Genomic DNA, 20,044 nt, shown 5'->3' on the forward strand with positions numbered 1-20,044 from the left:
CATAGGTGTTGTAAATAGTTTTGGCATAGTGCTACCTCTCTTCCCCTTTTGCCCCAGTTCACTTAAATTGATTGTAGCCAACCCGAGTCAGTTTTGAATCCAGAAGACTGGTACCTCTATTGCTTAGGCAAAGACCATCTCAATCAAATCTGATTTAAAAACAAGGAGGGGCTGGAATTCATTGGAGTACTCAGACAAGAGCAGTGTGTCATCAGCAGAAATGCATAACATTCAGTGTGTGTGTAATATAAGAACAAGAATATAATCGATTCCAGTGCTTCGTGAATCCAAGCGCCCGCCTTGTTCGTATCCTGTTTGTTTTAGAAGATTTTCACTTGAGCGATGTAGTTATCAATTTGTCAAATTAGGTGTTGTCTAGGCTAGAAAGTGTTTGCTGCTTTGATTTTATCGGTATAGTTAGTGTCAAAACCCTTGCAAGGGTGGATGCAGTTATACCTGTATAGCTTACTGCAGTTCAGGAAGTGCATTACACTGTATTGGTGTAAGGCACCTTTATACTGGTATAACTATCAGGAAACAGATCACATCCCTAACCAAATTTAGGCATCAAGGTAAGAGATTGAAGTCCAGGACCTCCATGGGAGCATTCTCTGCAATGCTTCCAGTTCCATGCGCAGGGCCAGTTAGACAAGCAAACCTGCAGGTCTGAATGCGTGGATGAGACAATGGTATAGGGAGGAGGGGTTTAGATTTATTAGGAACTGGGGAAACTTTTTGGGAAATGGGGAGCCTATACAGGAACCATGAGCTCTACCTAAACCAAAATGGAATCAGTTTGCTGGCACTAAACACTAATAAGGTCATACAGCAGTTTTGAAATTAATAGCTGGGGGAAAGCCGACAGGTGTGGAGGAGCACATACATGGTTCAGACAGAGACATCCCTTAGGGGAGGATCTATTAATAGAGATTCTCTGTGTCCTAGTAAGGAGTAGAGGATGGAAGATGATAAAATACAGGTAGGATCTGATGAGAAACAGTCAAATGAAAAAGAATCCTATTCAATGACATCATGTAATGGCAGACAGCTAAAAAGTGACAATTTTTTAAAGTGCTTATATACAAATGCTAGAAGTCTATATAATAAGATGGGTGAACTAGAGTTCCTTGTATATGACGATATCAATATAATAGGCTGTGACAAGTTGGATCACAGAAACCCCCTTGGGGACTGCCACCTGTTAAGACTACCTCTGAGCCCGTTTTCCCCCTGGGACTTCAGAACCTTGCCTTGTTTGAGCCAGACACGCTTGCCTGCTGCAAACATAGACTCAAGTCTGAACCGTGTCCCCTAAAAGCTTCAGGCTTAACTGAAAACAGCTTAAGTGTTCCTGTCTCCAACACTCAGATGCCCAGCTCTCAATGGGGTCCAAACCCCAAATAAATCCGTTTTACCTGCATAAAGCTTATACAGGGTAAACTCATAAATTGTTCACCCTCTATAACACTGATAGAGAGATATGTACAGCTGTTTTTCCCCTCTCCCTCTCCCTCCCGGTATTAATACATACTCTGGGTTAATTAATAAGTAAAAAGTGATTTTATTAAATACAAGTGGATTCAAGTGGTTCCAAGTAATAACAAACAGAACAAAGTGAATTATCAAGCAAAATAAAATAAAACATGCAAGTCTAAGCCTAATACAGTAAGAAAACTGAATACAGATAAAATCTCACCCTCAGAGATGTTTCAATAAGCTTCTATCACAGACTGGATGCCTTCCTAGTCTGAGCACAATCCTGTCCCCTGGTACAGCCCTTGTTCCAGCTTAGGTGGTAGCTAGGGGATTTCTCATGACTGCCGCCCCCTTTGTTCTGTTCCACCCCCTTATATAGTTTTGGCACAATGCAGGAATCTTTTTGTCTCTCTGCGTCCCCACCCCTCCTTCTAAATGGAAAAGCACCAGGTTTAAGATGGATTTCAGTACCAGGTGACATGGTCACATGTCCTGTGAGATCCCAAGCCTTCATTCCTCCCAGCCTGACTCACAGGAAGGCCTGCCTGCAAATAGCACCATCCACAGTCAATTGTCCTGGTTGATGGGAGCCATCAAGATTTCAAACCATCATTAATGGCCCACACTTTGCATAACTACAATAGACCCTTAGAGTTATATTTCATATTTCTAGTTTCAGGCACAAGAATGATACGTACATACAAATAGGATGACCACACTCAGTAGATTATAAGATTTTTAATGATACCTTACAAGAGACCTTTTGCATGAAGCATATTCCAGTTACATTACATTCACACTCATTAGCATATTTTCATAAAATCATGTAGAGTGCAACGTCACATAGGCATCACAGAAACTTGGTGGAATGAGGATTATCAATGGGACACAGTAATACCAGAATACAAAATATATCGAAAGGACAGAACAGGTTGTGCTGGTGGGGCAGTGGCACTATATGTGAAAGAAAGCATAGAATCAAGACACCATAATAGAGGCTCAACTTAAATATATACCCCAAATTAAAAAACATACTAAGAGAACCAAAAAAGTGCCACCATGGCTAAACAACAAAGTAAAAGAAGCAGTGAGAGGCAACAAGGCATCCTTTTAAAAAGTGGAAGTTAAATCCTAGTGAGGAAAATAGAAAGCAGCATAAATTCTGGCAAGTGAAGTGTAAAAATATAATTTGGAAGGCCAAAAAAGAATTTGAAGAACAGCCAAAGACTCAAAAAGTAATAGCAAAACAATTTTAAAGTACATCAGAAGCAGGAAGCCTGCTAAACAATCAGTGGGGCCATTGAACAATTGAGATGCTAAAGGAGTACTCAAGGATGATAAGGCCATTGCGGAGAAACTAAATGAATTCTTTGCTTCGGTCTTCACAGCTGAGGATGTGAGGGAGATTCCCAAACCTGAGCCATTCTTTTTAGGTGACAGATCTGAGGAACTGTCCCAGATTGAGGTGTCATTAGAAGAGGCTTTGGAACAAATTGATCAATTAAACAGGTAATAAAATACTAGGACCAGATGATATTCACACATGAGTTCTGAAGCAACTCAAATGTGAAATTGCAGAACTACCAACTGTGGCTTGTAACCCATCATTTAAATTCGCTTCTGTACCAGATGACTGGAGGATAGCTAATGAGAAGCCAATTTTTAAAAAGGGCTCCAGAGGTGATCCTGGCAATTAGAGGCTAGTAAGCCTGAGTTCAGTACCGGGCACACTGGTTGAAACTATAGTAAAGAACAGAATCGTTAGGCATATACTGAACGTAATTTGTCGGGGAAGAGTCAACATGGTTTTTGTAAAGGGAAATCATGCCTCACCAATCTACTAGAATTCTTTGAGAGGGTCAACAAGCATGTGGACAAGGGGGATCCAGTGGATATAGTGTACTTACATTTTCAGAGAGCCTGTGACAATGTTCCTCACCACAGGCTCTTAAGCAAAGTAAGCTGTTATGGGATAAGAGGGAAGTTCCTCTCATGGATTGGTAACTGGTTATTAATAATAAGATGGTTATTAATAAGATTAATTAGATATTAATAAGACTGGGACTTTTAGGCTTGGAAAAGGGATGACTAAGGGGGGATATGATTGAAGTCTATAAAATCATGACTGGTGTGAAGAAAGTAAATAAGGAAGTGTTATTTACTCCTTCTCATCACATAAGAACTAGGGTCACCAAATGAAATTAATAGGCAGCAGGTTTAAAATAAACAAAAGGAAGTATTTCTTCACACAACGCACAGTTAACCTGTAGAACTCTTTGCCAGAGGATGAAGGCCAAGACTATAATAGGGTTCAAAAAAGAGCTAGATAATTTCCTGGAGGTTAGGTCCATCAATGGCTATTAGCCAGGAGGGACAGGGGTGGTGTCCCTAGCCTCTGTTTGCCAGAAGCTGGGAATGGGCGACAGGGGATGGATCACTTGATGATTACCTGTTCTGTTCATTCCCTATGGGGCACCCTACATTGGGCATTGTGGGAAGACAGGATACTGAGCTAGATGGACCTTTGGTCTGACCCAATATGGTTGTTCTTATGCTAGCAGGTTTAGTCCTCTGGCTAGCCTTCAGTGAATGTTTCAAGCCTTGCAAAGGAGTTTTCCAGACCGTAGTTACTTTCAGAATAATTGCAAATGAGGAGAATTTGAAACTGTCTGCAACTTTTCACCTGGGAAAGGCTAGTAGCGAGCTTTGTCTATCTCGGCAGGTAGCACCTGCAGAAAAGATCAGTGATTAGGTGTCACGGGTGAAGAGGCTTGGTGCTCTGGAACCGCTCTGAATGAAGTTCAGACAGAACCCTCCTGTAGGGTGGCACCCCGCAGGGCACACACTCACAAGGGCGAGCCTGCTTGGCTTCATTGCCTCCTGGGTCTGACCTCAGAGTGTTCAGCATGCGTTTCATGCCATGAGTTCCCCACAGTGACTCCACCTGAATAGGACACCTGGGAAAGCCTTATGTGCCCCCTTAAGTGGCCATGCACCCCCAGCTTCCCAGTCAGCAGTGACTCTCAGCCAGTGCTGTAAAACAGAAGGGTTTATTAGTCATCTGGAATACAGCATAAGCAGTTCTTGTTAGTAGAGAAAGTGGGAAGGTTCAGCAAAGTCCATCGGGGGGGCGGGGCAGGAGGGAGAGGCAGGGCTCTGGATCCCCCTGAGTCCCAAACCAGAAGACTGCCCAACTTCCAGCAGCCTTCCCTCAGTCATGCCGTTACCCATCCTCCATCTCTTTCCTGTGCATCTCTCTTTGGTCTCCAACTCCTTCGGCTGGCTCCTTGCAGAAGATGGACCCTGGTCATCAGTTGCCAGGATACAGTGTGTCTGGGTGTTGACTGGGCCCAGGGAACTATGTGGCAGTCAGACCTGTCCTCGAGGGGTCTCTGCCACAATCACCCACCCTTGTCCCATCACCTAGATACTTGTGCAACACAGAGGGGGAAACTGGGGCACTCATACTGTTCATGGAAAACATTAAGAGAGTTCCCACTTCATCACATTAGGTTCTAGTGTTTGCATGACACCTGCCACATATCGACTGTTTGCAGCAAGGTGAAATACCGAGTCATGTGATCCTGCTCACTGTTTGTGTTTCTGTGTCTCGGATTGAGTCCTGGTTTGAAGAACGTAATTTATTATTTAGTATTGGCAGCCAACTGTTTCACTTGAGCCCTGCTTAGCCTATGAAGGTCAGCTGGCCACACGCCTGGCACAGTCAGAACTCTTAACGCTGACCTAATCGGTTGGGATAGTTACAGATCCAGAATTCATGTTACACCTACAGTATGCACGCTGCTCTACAGCCAGCCGAGGCAGGGAGGAGGTGGAGCCCAGCAGGAACCGTGTCCCCCCTGCCAACACTTTCATTGTTCTTATTAAGCAATAGGTTGGAGGAGGAAGTTTTCCCCCCACTACTGCCTCTCCCCAGGTTTGAAGCCTCACATGGTAGCAACTTTCACTTGGGCTGAAGAGGACTCTTCTTATAGCCATGTAAGCTAGTCAGAACTGTGCCTCTGGAGTGATGCAAGGCACTTCTCCCCATTGCCCTGCGCTGAACTCACAACCCCCTCACATCTCTCTCCCTCTGCCGCACCCACATCTCTTACACGACTGCAAACCTTGTTGGCTTCTGTCTGGCAAAGGTATGGGAAGCGCCAATGCTGCAGCAGCTGCTCTCCACGGGCTCCAGAAGGTAGCACAGCATCAGGTTTTGTTCCATTTGCAATTTGAAGCCATTGAGAACTGGGAGTCTGCAGCACCTCTGACGATGTAGCCAGTCACTTGGGGCTTAAACCTGGACTTAGATGCCTGACTTTAGGCATGCAACTTGGAACATTTTGCCCTGACTTTAATAAGACAACAGCTTTACAGGCAAGGGCTAAATGTGCTTAACAAATGCCATGGGAAATGCTGCAAGCCAATATGGGGGCACTGTCCCAAATGCCATCACTATGTCCAGCTCTTTTTCTCTTGGCAGATGTCTCAGTATCTCCCACACCTCAAGAAGCTACCCCCCCCTTGCCTTCTCCAGAGCCTGCACTGAAGATTGAACTAGAACCAGAAACGACTGAGGTAATGGCACATTATGGTGACAACTTGCATTTATATGTGTTTTTGTCTTGATAAAATGAAGAAATCCAGGGTGTTTGCAGAAGCAGGGCTGTAGGGTGTGCTGGGGCGGGGCGAATAGTTGGTCAGACCTGACTTTGATAATGAGACGGACAACGTTTGGCTCTTGGTGATCATGCCCATAGAAGCTCTCTACACACACCCTGCCTTAACTCTTGGTCCCTTGTGATACCCTTCAGGCTTCGACAGGAGGGAAGAAGCGGAAACGGAAGCGCGTGCTGAAATCCAAAACATTTGTGGATGATGAAGGCTGCATGGGTAAGAATAGCTAGCGTTCTCCCGCACCCACACGTAGGGGCTCACTTTATTGAAGTCACTGGGGTTTTTTGCAAGTTTTACAGACTAAACCTATCCAGGGAAGGGCCCCACAGTATCACTTTATTCTTCTTTTCTTGAGCTCTGAGGATTCCAACTCCACTTTCCCGTATGTAACTGTCCCTCTGTCAGAGGAGGGTGGAGTGGAGTTGTCATTGACTGTCTCACGCTCAATCGAAAACTTTTTGAATATTTTCTTTTCTTCCCTCTTTCCTACCTTTATAACCAGCAGTAGCACTTTCCCTCCTTTTCAAAAATGCATACCTCTTTATTAAAAAAAAGAAAAAAAATCCTTGGATTCATTGGTGACACAAAGCAGATAGAATGGTCCAGAACAGCTGGGTTATACCAATGAATCTGGCCCTCAATATAATGCGGAATACCCCAAATAAACTGGGTAAGAGCAACAAGCAGCATGTTGGGGATTTGGGATTTAAAACTCTGAAAAGCAAGTCCTTTGTTCCTAGAAGTCCTGTGTTCTCTTGCCCTTGGGAGAGGCAGGTCTGAGCACAGATCTGGGAGCCAGGAATGTTTAAATTTTAACCCAGCTCTGATTCGTATGGTGATTTTGAACAAGGCACCTATTTCCCTACCTTGCAAGAGTGTTATAAGATTTAGGTAATGTTTATAAAGTTCTTTAAATTTGAAAAACTGGTGGAAGCATTATTTATACTAAGCACAATGTATGCCTGATCCTACAAGATACTGAGTGTCCTCAACTCCTCTTGATTTGAATGGAATCCAGGGAGCTTAGCTTATTCCAGGAGAGGGATCAGGTCCTGTGTTTTATATCTCCTTTAAAAAAGCTAAAGCTACCAGGAAAGTAACTGGCTTCAATAGTAGCTAAAGGCTCTAGTACTAGGTTTTTGTCAGAGGGAAACGGATTTGTTGAGAATTGCTTGTTGACATGATGGGGTGTTTTGGAAGGAAAATGAAAACCTTGCTCCACAGCTAGTGGTTTTAATAAGGTCTGCATCCAGACCTTGCCATAATGAACATTAAAGCTTTTATTTCCAGCAAAGAATTCTGCATTCCTTTTTCTATTCAGCCTTTTCCAAATGTGCCAGTACTGGGAAGCTTGCCTTTTCCCCCCACTGGACCATGGGTTTAAGTGGTCTCTTGTGAAATAGGCAGACCTTTGGTTTACAAATTAATATCCACTACAGTTTTATGAAGGGGAAAATAAGGCCCCTGTGGTGCACTTGGAAAAGGCTCAGAGTAGCAAGGACAGAGTCAGATGGGGCTATGATGCTGAAGAATTGGGTAAGAAGGAAATACTACTGTATGTACCAAAAATTTGCACCAGTCTGTGGTCCAGAACTTGCTGCGTCCCTATTTCATCCCGTCTCTCCCCCTGCCCCATGTGGGCCTGATAATCCTACGGTCTTGCAAAGCTCCTGGGCTGATATCAAATATTTGTATCATTTGAATTATGGGATTTTTCACCTTTTTAAAATGCGTTAAAGCTGCCAAGATCAGAGCCAAGATATTGGATCTTCCAATCTCATTGTTCGGAATATCATCCTGCTATATACCCTCCCTTGAGTGTCTCCATGGTTTTAGTGCCACTTTCCCAAGAACTATACAACTAGAAACTGGTGATTGTAAAGCAAATCAAAAAACTAAGCACCTGCAGCACCTAGTTGAAGTCAGCGGGAATTGTGGGTGCTCACCATCTCCTAGGATCAGGTCCTTAATCTAAAGGCTCGTCTAATCACCACAAATGTTGTATAGTTTTTTAACCATGCTGACATAGCTGAAGTTCTACAACCTCCTCCCATCACCATTACCACCCCAGTGTGGATGCAGTTATACTGGTATAAAGGTACTTCTGCTCATATAGCTCAGGGCTTGTCTGCATGGGGAATGTTTTAACAGGTGCACAGCTGTAGTTCTATAGTTCTGATCACTCATGGGGACACTCTTACTCCAGTATAAGAGTGGCTTTATTTTAGGTTTAGCTTAAACACCTTTCCAAGTGACACAAGCTAAACTGAAAAAAGGCACTTTTATGCTGGAATAAGAATGTCTACATGGTGGGCTATTTTGGTATAACTATAGTGGTTTAAACTCACACCTTAAATTATACAAAAAAAAACTTTCCTGTGTATATGAGACCTGCATCCCTGAAAGGAAGGAGAGTCGCGCATACTGGTTTAAGGTACCTGGATACCGTTATAACTGTGTCCACACGGGGGGTTATTACTACTGTAACTTTCCGTTGTTAATTAATAATCACACCCCTAACCAAAAGAGTGTTACTGGTTCAAAAACTGTATGTGGACCAAGTCTTACTTAACTCTGCTTCTTATGAGATTGGTTGCTAATGTCACAGTGGGACACTTTTAGATTTAGTAAACTCCTCCAAGTATTGGGCCTGGTCCAGGCCTGTGAGAGTGTTTCAATCCCTGTTTACCATGGAAAAGCAGCACTTGAAATGTGCACTGGCTACTACAAAAACGCAAGACAACCTAGCAAAGAAAAACGTTCAGCTAAATGCTAGATTCTCTGTCCTACAGACAGTCTCTTACAACTTGGGCCTAATGGAAACCCTCAATAAATGATTGCACACAGATAGGATAGTTTAACCTCCGAGGATAATTCATGCTAAGAGCAAAGGTGGGGAGTGAGTCGGCCAGGAATATCGACCTCTTAGGGCTGCTTGTTGAAAAGCTAATTGATTGTAAAGAGAAACTGGCTTATGTTTAGAGTCCCTGTTTGACTGACTAATCACACAGAGGAGCAGGGTTTAGTACCACAGGGACTGGTGCTAAATGGTTTCTCCTTACAGCCACGGATTGTGTAGAAGACCTCATTTGATTTAGCTGGTACAACTAAAAGCCAATTTTCCAGAAGTGAAGTTCAGACCCCTGCAAAAAAAGAGTAGAGTTGCTAAAGAAAAAATGGTTTACTAGAAACCTACCAGAACGCTGCATTGGAAGCTGGTGGATCAGTGTTTGCTTGTGGATGTTGATGGTTGCCATCAGTGGAGTTGGGTCCAGATCCATTTTAGTAAGCATTGTTTTATAGACCTAAAGACTCCATCATTAAACGCTATGACAGCACTGAAAGGGGGGAATCCCACTAAGTAATACTCATTCAATGATTGGTTGGTTACTAAATGAACCCTTTCCAGTACTGCTTTGAAATGCCAGCTATTTACTCTCTCTCTAGAAAAAATCAACCATCTAGGTTTAATTTGTGTCTCTCCCTAGCTTGTAAAAACTTTCAGAGAGGTGTTATGTAAAAAAAACGAGCTCATCATCTGAATTTCAGAAGCACCAAGCTCTCTCTATCTAGGTATACATATAACCATCATCACAACAGCATCCAAATCAAGTCAGTGGACCTTCAGGTGCTCAGTATGATGGGTTCCCCCTGGGGTGCCACCTGGAACTGGGGTACCACTGAGCCCCCCGACTCACCAGCATGGGCTCCCTCTTACACTGTACTGCTCTGACAAGCTGCAAAGCCCTCCAGGCTTCAGCCTGCACTCTCACCACATACATACAGGTAAGGCCACACCCAGTTGCAGTTACATGTAAGTGCTTTGACCAGGCCCTGCATACAAAGGCAACAGCTAGGGCAACAACCAGCTCCTCAGGCACATACCCCCTCTGGAGTATAAACCCAAAACTATACCGTATTGTGCACAGGGAAGTGTACAGCGTAAGCTCATAAAATTTACCCCCTTCCTCAGTGTGGAGAGGAATATGCAACAGCCTTCTGCCCCTAAGTTATGATTCCCACACACTGTTTTAGATAAAGCAAAAATAAGTTTAACTACAAAAGATAATTTTAAGTGATTATAAGTGATAGCAAACACCTCAAAGCAGATTGCCTAGCAAATAAACAAAAAACGCAAACTAAGCTTAAGATACTAAATAGATTGGATATGAATAGCAGATTCTCACCCTAAGAGATGATACAAACAGGCTGCAGATTCTTAAGGGGCAAGCTGCACTTGCTTTGCAGCTTGGAATCCACAGGTGTTCCATTCACAGGCTAAAAATCCCTTTTGTCTGGGTCCAGCCCTTTCCCCAGTTCAATCTTTTTTCCTCAGGTGTTTCCAGGAGTCTTCTTGGTGGGTAGCGAAGAACACCAGATGATGTCACTCCCTGCCTTATATAACTTTTACATATGGCGGGAGCCCTTTGTTTCGTAGCTTAGCTCCCAGACCGGTCTGTGGAAAAACACTAACATCGCAAGATGGAGTCCAAAGACATGTATCAGAGTAACAGCCGTGTTAGTCTGTATTCACAAAAAGAAAAGGAGTACTTGTGGCACCTTAGAGACTAACCAATTTATTTGAGCATGAGCTTTCGTGAGCTACAGCTCACTTCATCGGATGCATACCGTGGAAACTGCAGCAGACTTTATATATACACAGAGAATATGAAACAATACCTCCTCCCACCCCACTGTCCTGCTGGTAATAGCTTATCTAAAGTGATCATATGGCCCACCTGATGATCACTTTAGATAAGCTATTACCAGCAGGACAGTGGGGTGGGAGGAGGTATTGTTTCATATTCTCTGTGTATATATAAAGTCTGCTGCAGTTTCCACGGTATGCATCCGATGAAGTGAGCTGTAGCTCACGAAAGCTCATGCTCAAATAAATTGGTTAGTCTCGAAGGTGCCATAAGTACTCCTTTTCTTTTTGCAAAGACATGTAGTCACATCACATGTCTTTGTCGAGTCATAGCAGCCATTACTCGGAGGCTGTCTGTAGCGTCCTCAGGAAGGCTTCCCAGGGGGAGATAAGCTTCTTCTAAGGCCTATTGTTTTCCTAATGGTCCATTACCCTGAATAGGCCCTTCCCCATTCACTGTCTAGAATGAAACCATCTTGTCTAGTGGGCGTTACCCAGGTGTAACTACATTGGAAATACGGATATATAGTCAATATTCATAACTTCAGATACAAAAATGATGCATGCATACAAACAGGATAATCATAGTCAGCAAATCATAACCTTTTCAATGACACCTCACATGCCTTGCATAAAATACATGATGATTATGTCATAATCTTATCATAATATCACTGTGAAGAATATGGGGTGCAATGTCATGCTCAAGAGCTTGGAAAATCAGACCATCTGTGTATCATGTTTTTTGTAAGCATTGGTGGAAAAGGTTGCCCTAGCAATGCTGTTGTGGGAGTGGATGGGATTCGGATTGGGCTGTTGAACCTTTCCGTACTTGGGTAACGACTCAGATTCAGTCCTGGTCAGTAGTTACTGAAAGCCGTTACTCTCTGATGGCTGCTGCGTGTTCTGTGAAAGGTGAATTGGTGTCTGCAATCTAGTCCCTAGTGGACAGTCGTCCTTGTTGCAAAAATCTTCAGTGTACTTGGCACCCTCCCTGTTGTAGGGTCTATGCAATGAGAAGATTTGGCAACTGAACTGCTCTCTCACCCAGGGAGGCAGTCCCACCCAACTGGGCTGAAGGGCTTGGGTGGGGAGCCTGCTGTCCGGCGGACTATGCACTCAGATACCAAGGAGATGGGCACTGCATAAGGCCCTAGGTAGAAGAAAGTACATAATCCTCCACAGCTGTTAATGTGCCATCTTTCACTACGTAATCTCACTCCATTCATCTTAAAAGTGATGGAGGCAGTCTAGCCCAGTCGATAAGAGCACTGGACTGGGACTCAGGAGCCCTGGGTTTTACTCCCAGCTCTGTGATCTGCTGAGCGACCTTGGACAAGTCATTCCACCTCTGGCCTCTGTTTCCCCATCAGTAAAATGGGGACAATGATACATGCTGCCTCTAAGTGCTTTGAGATCAGTGGGTGAAGAGCACTGCATAAGAGCTAGGTATTGTTACTGTGTCAGTGGGAGCTATCCCAGCTAGCTCTTTTGTTTTTGGCTTCTGCCTTGCTGACTTTGTCGTAATTGACATCACGAATCTGGTTGAGTGCCCTCTGCTGGACACTCACCAGACTGCTGTGAGGGGATCCAAATGCTGAATTCCACGTGCCCTTAATTTGCTGGGGCTGGGTAGAGTGTAGCTTGGCTTTAGGCCTCTAGGCACGTGCTCCAGGAGCAAATCTTGTGCCTGACTCCCTTTTTGGCAGTGTGGACTCCAGGACCAAGGCGATTGGACTTTGAAGCCGGAGTCATCTCCCCCAAGCCTCCTCAGCAGCTCTTGCATGTTCCCCAGAATGCCACCAAAGGTGTGAGACTTCTAGTTTACCTCATAGAATATCAGAGTTGGAAGGGACCTCAGGAGGTCATCTAGTCCAACCCCCTGCTCAAAGCAGGACCGATCCCCGACTAAATCATCCCAGCCAGGGCTTTGTCAAGCCTGACCTTAAAAACTTCTAGGGAAGGAGATTCCACCACCTCCCTAGGTAACGCATTCCAGTGTTTCACCACCCTCATAGTGAAAAAGTTTTTCCTAATATCCAACCTAAATCTCCCCCACTGCAACTTGAGACCATTACTCCTTGTTCTGTCATCTGCTACCACTGAGAACAGTCTAGAGCCATCCTCTTTGGAACCCCCTTTCAGGTAGTTGAAAGCAGCTGTCAAATCCCCCCTCATTCTTCTCTTCTGAAGACTAAACATCCCCAGTTCCCTCAGCCTCTCCTCATAAGTCATGTGTTCCAGTCCCCTAATCATTTTTGTTGCCCTCCGCTGGACTCATACACAGGACCTGTACAAAATAACAAATGCGCCTATATGCATTTTGCTGTGTCCGGCTCCTCCCCACTCCGGAGAGGTCTTTGGGCTTGGGCAGAATCCTCTGGGGTGTCCAGGATCCTTACTCTGCATCTTGTGACTTCTGTTCTGAATCACAGAGTCTTTCCAGCCCCACTGGCTTTCTCCGACCTTGGCTGGTCCCTGGTGAAAGTTGACTCTTCAAAAACCTACCTGCCTCCTCCGTTCTCCCTCCCAGACTCTCCTGTCCTTCTTCTGTTTCCTCCTGAGTCTGTCTTTTTTTTTTTAACCCCTGTTTGTCACCTATCTCTGCCCTGTTTGGGTATTTCTCTCTGTAGACAAGTAGGAGAAGCTACTTCCACCTTTCCATGCCCTACTGTTTGGTCCAGAGCATGTGTTAATTTTAACTCCTCTTCATTGTCCCTGGTTTGGTAGGGGGGTACATATTGCCATTTGTATCAGCAACTGGTACATTCCGCATCCACATAGAGGCATTCCCTGATGCAGCAATTTTATAACAACTTTGTAGCATCAACAAGAATTCATACACTGAACCGAGGCAGAGTCTCCAAATTGTCCCACTTGCATACCTGAAAACTGCAGAGCCAGGATGCTATTAATTTTAACTGTCCTTGTGTTGTGTGCCTCTCATACATCCTCATTGATTCCCTGAATGTACTGCTTGGTTGGTTGCAACTGTTCTGAGCAAAGGCTTAACCACTCCTGCCACGTTCTCTTTCCAGTGACTGAAAAGGTTTATGAGAGCGAATCCTGTTCAGATAGTGAAGAGGAATTCATCAAGTCCAAGCTGCCAGCTGCACACAGTCAGTCCACGGCAGCTGTGAAGAAAGAACCCAAGGAGGATCGGAAGGGCCTGAAGAAAGGGGCAGCCACAGCCAGCAAAGCCAACAAACAAGTCTCCATCATGGGCTTCTTCCAGAAGAAATGAACTGAATCTCTCCCCACGATCCCTGGGCGGTTTGGAAATGTCACTCCTTTCAGTAGCTTTCGGCTTTGGAGGAGAACAACAGACGGGTTACCCTGGTGGGAAATATCTAGTTTACTGTGGAAGTAAGTTGTCTGCACCAGGTTTTGCATCAGAAAACTTAATTGTATCCATATCTTGTAATTCTCTTTCTATGCTAAGCCATATAGAAAGCAGTAGCTGAGAGCAAGCTCTAGAGGAACACTTAGAGATCCGTTAACTTGTTTACATGATGACATTTAAAATTTTTAAGCATGGCCTTTGACCTATCTGGTACTAAGGCCTGTTCCAGGAGTAGATGGACAAAATAAGAAGCTAATCCTTTTAGTGGAATCATTTGATTTTTTTTTTTTTGTCTTGTTTGTTTAAACGTTCAGGTTGGTTAAAAACTATAATGTAACAGGCACACACACAAATAGTGAACATCTGCTGCAGTTATAACTGGATGAAATGAATTTGATTTCTCCCCCAAGGCTGGTAAATAGTTTTCTCTCTGCCTTTATAATCTTTGTCCAACAAAGTACCACATATAAAATTCTCTCAACCATTTCTTCCTTAAGTACGTCCTCTGTAAAGTGCTTGGATGCCTAATTATAGACCATGGCACTGCTTGTGCTCCATCACTCTTTGCAAAAACATCATTAATGGCTTCCTACGCAGTTGGATACAGTGAACCTGGGACAAGGCCGAAGCCCAACCAGCCGCTGGGAAAGGAACTGTGTGCTCAGCTCTACGAGTGGGTGGGTTTTGACTCAAAGGTGGGCATGTGGGTGGGTTGTCCTGATGAAAGTGGCAGTGTACTTGCCTGCATCGTAGCCAGGGACAGAAAGAAGTATGCAGCTCCTCTTTTGTTGGCTTTTATTTATTTAAAGTCTAATGGGAATGTGCCATGTACAAATGTTCGTTTGTTTTTTTTTAAAGTCTAGTGTCTAAGGAAATGTGCCATAGCAAAATACTGGTTCCAAGGAACCAACAGCCTGTGAAGATGTGCAACACACTGGGGCCCAAATTGTCAAAAATGACTAGAGATTTCGGTTGTCTGAGCTCTCGTTTACAGCTAAAATTTAGATGGACCTCTCTATGTTGCTCAGGGGTGTGAAAAATTCACACCCCGGGGCACCGTGGTTAAGATGACCTAATCCCCAGTGTAAACGCAGCTGTGTTGATGGGAGAATTCTTTAGTCGACCTAACTAGCACTGCTCAGGGTGGTGGATTCTGCACATGGACAGAAAACCCCCTTCTGTTGAGCTAGGCAACATCGACACTATGGTGCTACAGGTGAGTAAGGTTTGGCATGTTTCGGACATGTTTTAATGGAAGTAGAGGGCCACCATTGGAAAAGGATGGAAATCTTTACAATGAACTTTTGTATCTTTCCCAGAAAAATACCACTTCAATGTTTCTATTTTTCTTGGCATAGCTGGAAGTATATTCTAAGAGTAATGTTAAATAATAAAACCCTTTAAACACTTACCTTCTTTTGTTTGTGTTACTGATTGTTCTTGGAGAGTTGTGCTACTTTCTGATTTCCCATATAGCTTGTATAAATCTGAATAAAGCAGGTTCATGGCATTCAATTGCATGGCAAAACTTCCAGATATAAAAGCAATACAAGACTTTACAGAACAAAGGATACATATATTAAAAATACAGCTGGAACTATTAACCAGTCTGGTAACAATTTGGGAGTCCAGATGGGGTTTTGAGACAATGCTTTAAAATTCCAGTTATATCTATTTAATATGGTGCTGTGCTAGGAGACAAAGGTGCTGGTTTCTCCTGTCATTTATAAAGATTAAAAGGGCACATTCTGGCATAACTGTTATCATGATAGGTTCTGGCCCTTTGCTCTATCCATTGTTCTCAGATTCCTTGGTGGTCCAGAGGTTAAGGTGCTAGCCTAGGACATGGGGGAACCAGGGGTCAGTGGGCAAGTTCCCCATCTGTAAAAACTGGAATAGCACTTCTTACCTCCCAGGGGTGTAGAGGATAAATACATGAAAGGATTGTGAGGGGCTCAAATACTGAGATAATGGGAGCCATATAAATAAATATAAATGGGTAGTAAGCCATATAAATGGGTAGTAAGGTTTTCTTTGTTCTCCCGTGTTCAGATGGTTTGCCCTGGATGTAGCCCGCATGAACATTCTGTGTCTCTAGGTATAATAATACACAGCACTTGTGGGGCAGTGCTGCCCGCGGGAGCCAGCTGAGGTCACTCAGTTAGGGTGAACTGCAAACAGAACAGGGCAGACAAATCCAAGAAGCTGGTGGATATTCCAATACTTAGATTTACCAAGCCAGCCCACAACAACTTCTATAGCACCTCCCTGGTTACTCAGCAGTCCAAACAATGCAGTTCCCTTAGTACCCAACCTCAGGCCTCCTTCCAGACACACACAGGATGATAAATTCTGAAAATCTTATTACATGATAGAAAAGGTTCTCCTGACCCCAAAGGACCAAGCCCCAGACCCAGGTCAAATGATAACTTAGATCTAACCCAAAATACACGCTTATAGTCAATTCTTATTAACTAAACTACAATTTATTAAAAAAAGAGAGCGTGTTGGTTAAAAGATCAATATACAGACAGACTTGAATTCAATTCCTGAGGTTCAGATACGTAGCAGAGCTGAGCTTGTAATTGCCAAACGTCCGTTTAGAAATAGTCCATAAGTTATGGTCCAATGTCCATATTCAGGGTGACTCCAGTCAGTGACTGGGGACCTAAATCCTTATGGCTTAAGGTTTCCTCCTCTTGAAGCCCAAAGCAAATCTGAGATGAAGAAGGATCATGTCCCAAGGTTTTTATACATTTCCAGCAGCCTTTCGGCCTGAGAAAACAATAGGCTTAACTTTCCTTCTCCTAAACATCATGGCTATTAGTACAGGGTAATTTATCCATTAAACGGTTCAGATACAGGTTGTCACCACCTTCAAAGAGACCTATTGACAATAATACTATTTCACTGAAGCGTCTTCCTAAATGTTAATCTCCTTTTTTGATCTTTGAATCAAAGCTATAGCAATAGACAAGACTTGTTTGCTTACATCACAAGACCTGAGCAAACATCTACCCTTCTATCTCTAACAATACAGGCTTGCATTTCAAAGCTCTATTCATTGACATATCTTTCTAACTAGTCTCTAAAGTTCAGCCATAGGTCAGGTCAGTTTGTGAGTTAATTAACTCTTTCTGGCCCTGTCACCTTTCAATGAGATATTGTGAAGTTATGAGTGTAATACAACTTGCATGATGCCTCTCTTCTGGGGATCTCTGAAAGCACTTTACAGATGTTGGTGTCACTGTCCTCATTTTAGAGATGAGGAAGTTGAGGCTCAGACGGAGTAAGTTACATGTTCTGACGTTGGGGAGTAAAAATCAAGAAGCTAAGTCTGCCAGGCTCCTGTTCTGACCCCTGGATCTTGTTGCCTCAAGGCGGAGGGTAGTTTAAAAACAATGCACACATGCTAAGTGATGGCTTGAAAAACTGCAGATTGTTTGAAAGGTGAAAATATACATCCTTTGCTTTGTAAGAGGTCTGGAAAGATAACTTGTAAACATGCCTCTGACAACTTCCCGCATCATTAAGCAGAGCAGATTCTGTTTGGAATGAATGTCAGCATTTTCACTCTATGCTGCCTTGGACTGGTTAAAAAGGTCCTTTGACTATAATTGCCATTGGAAAAAGAAAGCAATTTTGGGAGGGGCTGGGAAGCATTCTTATCAACTTGCACTGCCCTGTTCAAATAAATGTCTGCAGTGAAATCCATCAATGCTTGGCATGGAAGTCAGTCATTTCTAAGCCATCCCTCTCCACGCTGGGAGTGGTGTTAGCTCCCCTAAAAGAGCATGTGGAATTGTTTTGTTCTCTCTGTATCTTCATTCCTGGAATGCAATGCCAGCAGAACAATAGATATTGAACAGGAGAGTGCAGAGAACAGCAGGCCCATATAAGGAAATAAAATCACTCCACAAGGTCATGAGTGGATAACATGCATTTGCCAGCAATGTACTGTGCGTCAGTACTCCGTTTTCGTAGACTCCTCTTTTTCCTCCACTGTTAGGAGATCCTACAAAGTGTAATAGCAGTTTTAGTTGGAGCTCTTCTTAGTGTTCGTGTGCAATAGATTATGGGAGGTATGGCTTGGCCTTCAGGATGTCAGTTCACTGGATTCAGTTTTGTCCCATTGTCCAATCTGGGTCACATAAGAGCTTTAAATTCCACTGCTCTGCAGGTCCACTGTCCCTGTTCCTTCATTTGATAGCCAAGTCTCTCTAGTAGCCCTGTCCATGGGGGAGCAATTAGTATGTGCCACCTTGATTCTGCCAAAACCAGTAACTGTATCCCAAATATAACAAGTCCAGTTGTATCAAGGAAATGAATGTTCCCTCCCCATTCCGAAGTTCACTTGCATATCCAATTTAAGTTCTATGGTCCACTGATTTCCTGGTGATGGCACATCAGGCCCCTCAATGCTTAGCGCTATTACAGTGAGGAGCACTATAGATAGCAAAGGAGTGTTCCCTCAGAGAGATTTTGCTATGTACCTCTTGCCCTATTGCTTTTCCCTCCAGAGTCCTCAGGATGTTTTACCTAACGCATCTTCTCACCCTTCAGATAGACCGAACAGAATGGGTGCTTCTCCAGACTATTAGGCTGCTTTGTTCCAGCTACTGGTGAATTTCCTAGACCCACCCTTCCCTTAGTGCTGAAGACTATCCAGGATCAGCAAAGATTATGACTACTGTGGAATGGGCATTTGTTCCTAGCCTTCACATCTTTCATTACTAGCAAACCAGTGTATGGACTGGAACCTCAACTGATGTCCATCAGTGTAGTGCCATGGAAGTCAATGGCCCCATAACACTAACTACCATAGAATTTTGTCTCGACCCCATTTTGACACCTTTCTTGGCTGTTCTTGCTTTTATCCTTTTCTTGGAAATTTTTGTAAAGCTCAGACCAAGAAATTTGACAAACCAGCGTTTGCCCCTGGCATGCTCAACAACACATGCTCTTGAATCGCTCTGTGTTTAGAATGAAGTAGGCTTGCAATGTTTTTTTTTTTTTTTTATGCCATTGACGTTTCAAATTGGATCTTTCAGTAAGTATTAATACTGTACTTATAAGGCGGAAAACCTCCACCGATGTCTATAATTATTATTATGGATATGTAAAGCTGGAGAGAGAACTTCTGACCATATGGAACAAGGGTGGAATTCGGTAGAAAGAATTTAACCTCTACTTTCTTTGTTCTGTGTGGCTTCCAGAGCCGATTCGCAGCTCAGCTTAATTCTTGCTGGATGCATGGTTACAGCTTTCCTCCTTACATCTAACAGAACAATACCTATTGAAATGCATAAACTCGTCCTATAATTGCAGGATCATTGTGAAGGAGTCAATAGATGGTCTGGTGCATAAGGACCCACATCCTAAGGAAACGGCTCATGCATTTGCCGTCAGTGGTCCCTTGGAGCATCAAATATCTATGAAAAATGCAAAGAACTCAACTGGAGCGTCCAAATTATTTTTGCCTAGAGCACGATTATGTGCGCATGGTGCATTAAAGACCTGACATGCTTCTGCTCTCAGGGGCTGAGGATTGAAGTTCGTCTCACAACTATAACAAGAGGTGAAGACAGACAAAAGGTAGCTTATCTAAGACAAACTCAAGTTACAATTGCTTGTATGAATAACTTTGCTGTATGTATTTTACTGGTGCCTTTTTGTTGTTTCTGGAGAGGATTAAGAGGATCTGCTGTGCTAATCCAGTTTTGTTGCTGCACAAGGAGCTTTGGCCTTATTGAACTGAGGGGAAGGGAAGTCATTCTAATGGAATCCTCACCCCATTTGCTACCTGAGATGGCTGGTGTAATGGAATTGGCCGCCAACAGATCATCACTGGACAGATTCTGTGCCTGCTCACATGGGCATGAGTTATGGGGTGTTTC

The 20,044-nt window shown here is 43.6% G+C and overlaps 1 protein-coding gene across 2 annotated transcripts in view; it reads left to right on the forward strand.

Moving 5' to 3' along the window:
* POLD3 (DNA polymerase delta 3, accessory subunit) overlaps window positions 1-15,558 on the forward strand; it is a 39,977-nt gene extending 24,419 nt beyond the window's left edge. For both annotated transcript variants that reach the window (XM_084617555.1, XM_084617556.1), the window contains exons 10-12: window positions 5,963-6,057; window positions 6,294-6,372; window positions 13,843-15,558. In XM_084617555.1, the coding sequence (XP_084473681.1) occupies window positions 5,963-6,057; window positions 6,294-6,372; window positions 13,843-14,048 (380 nt within the window). In that variant the 3' untranslated portion in view covers window positions 14,049-15,558. The remainder of the gene's footprint in view (window positions 1-5,962; window positions 6,058-6,293; window positions 6,373-13,842) is intronic.
* The last annotated feature ends 4,486 nt before the right edge of the window (window positions 15,559-20,044 follow it).

Source organism: Lepidochelys olivacea (genome assembly GCF_965140295.1).
Source record: "Lepidochelys olivacea isolate rLepOli2 genome assembly, chromosome: 1".
Taxonomy (NCBI): domain Eukaryota; kingdom Metazoa; phylum Chordata; order Testudines; family Cheloniidae; genus Lepidochelys; species Lepidochelys olivacea.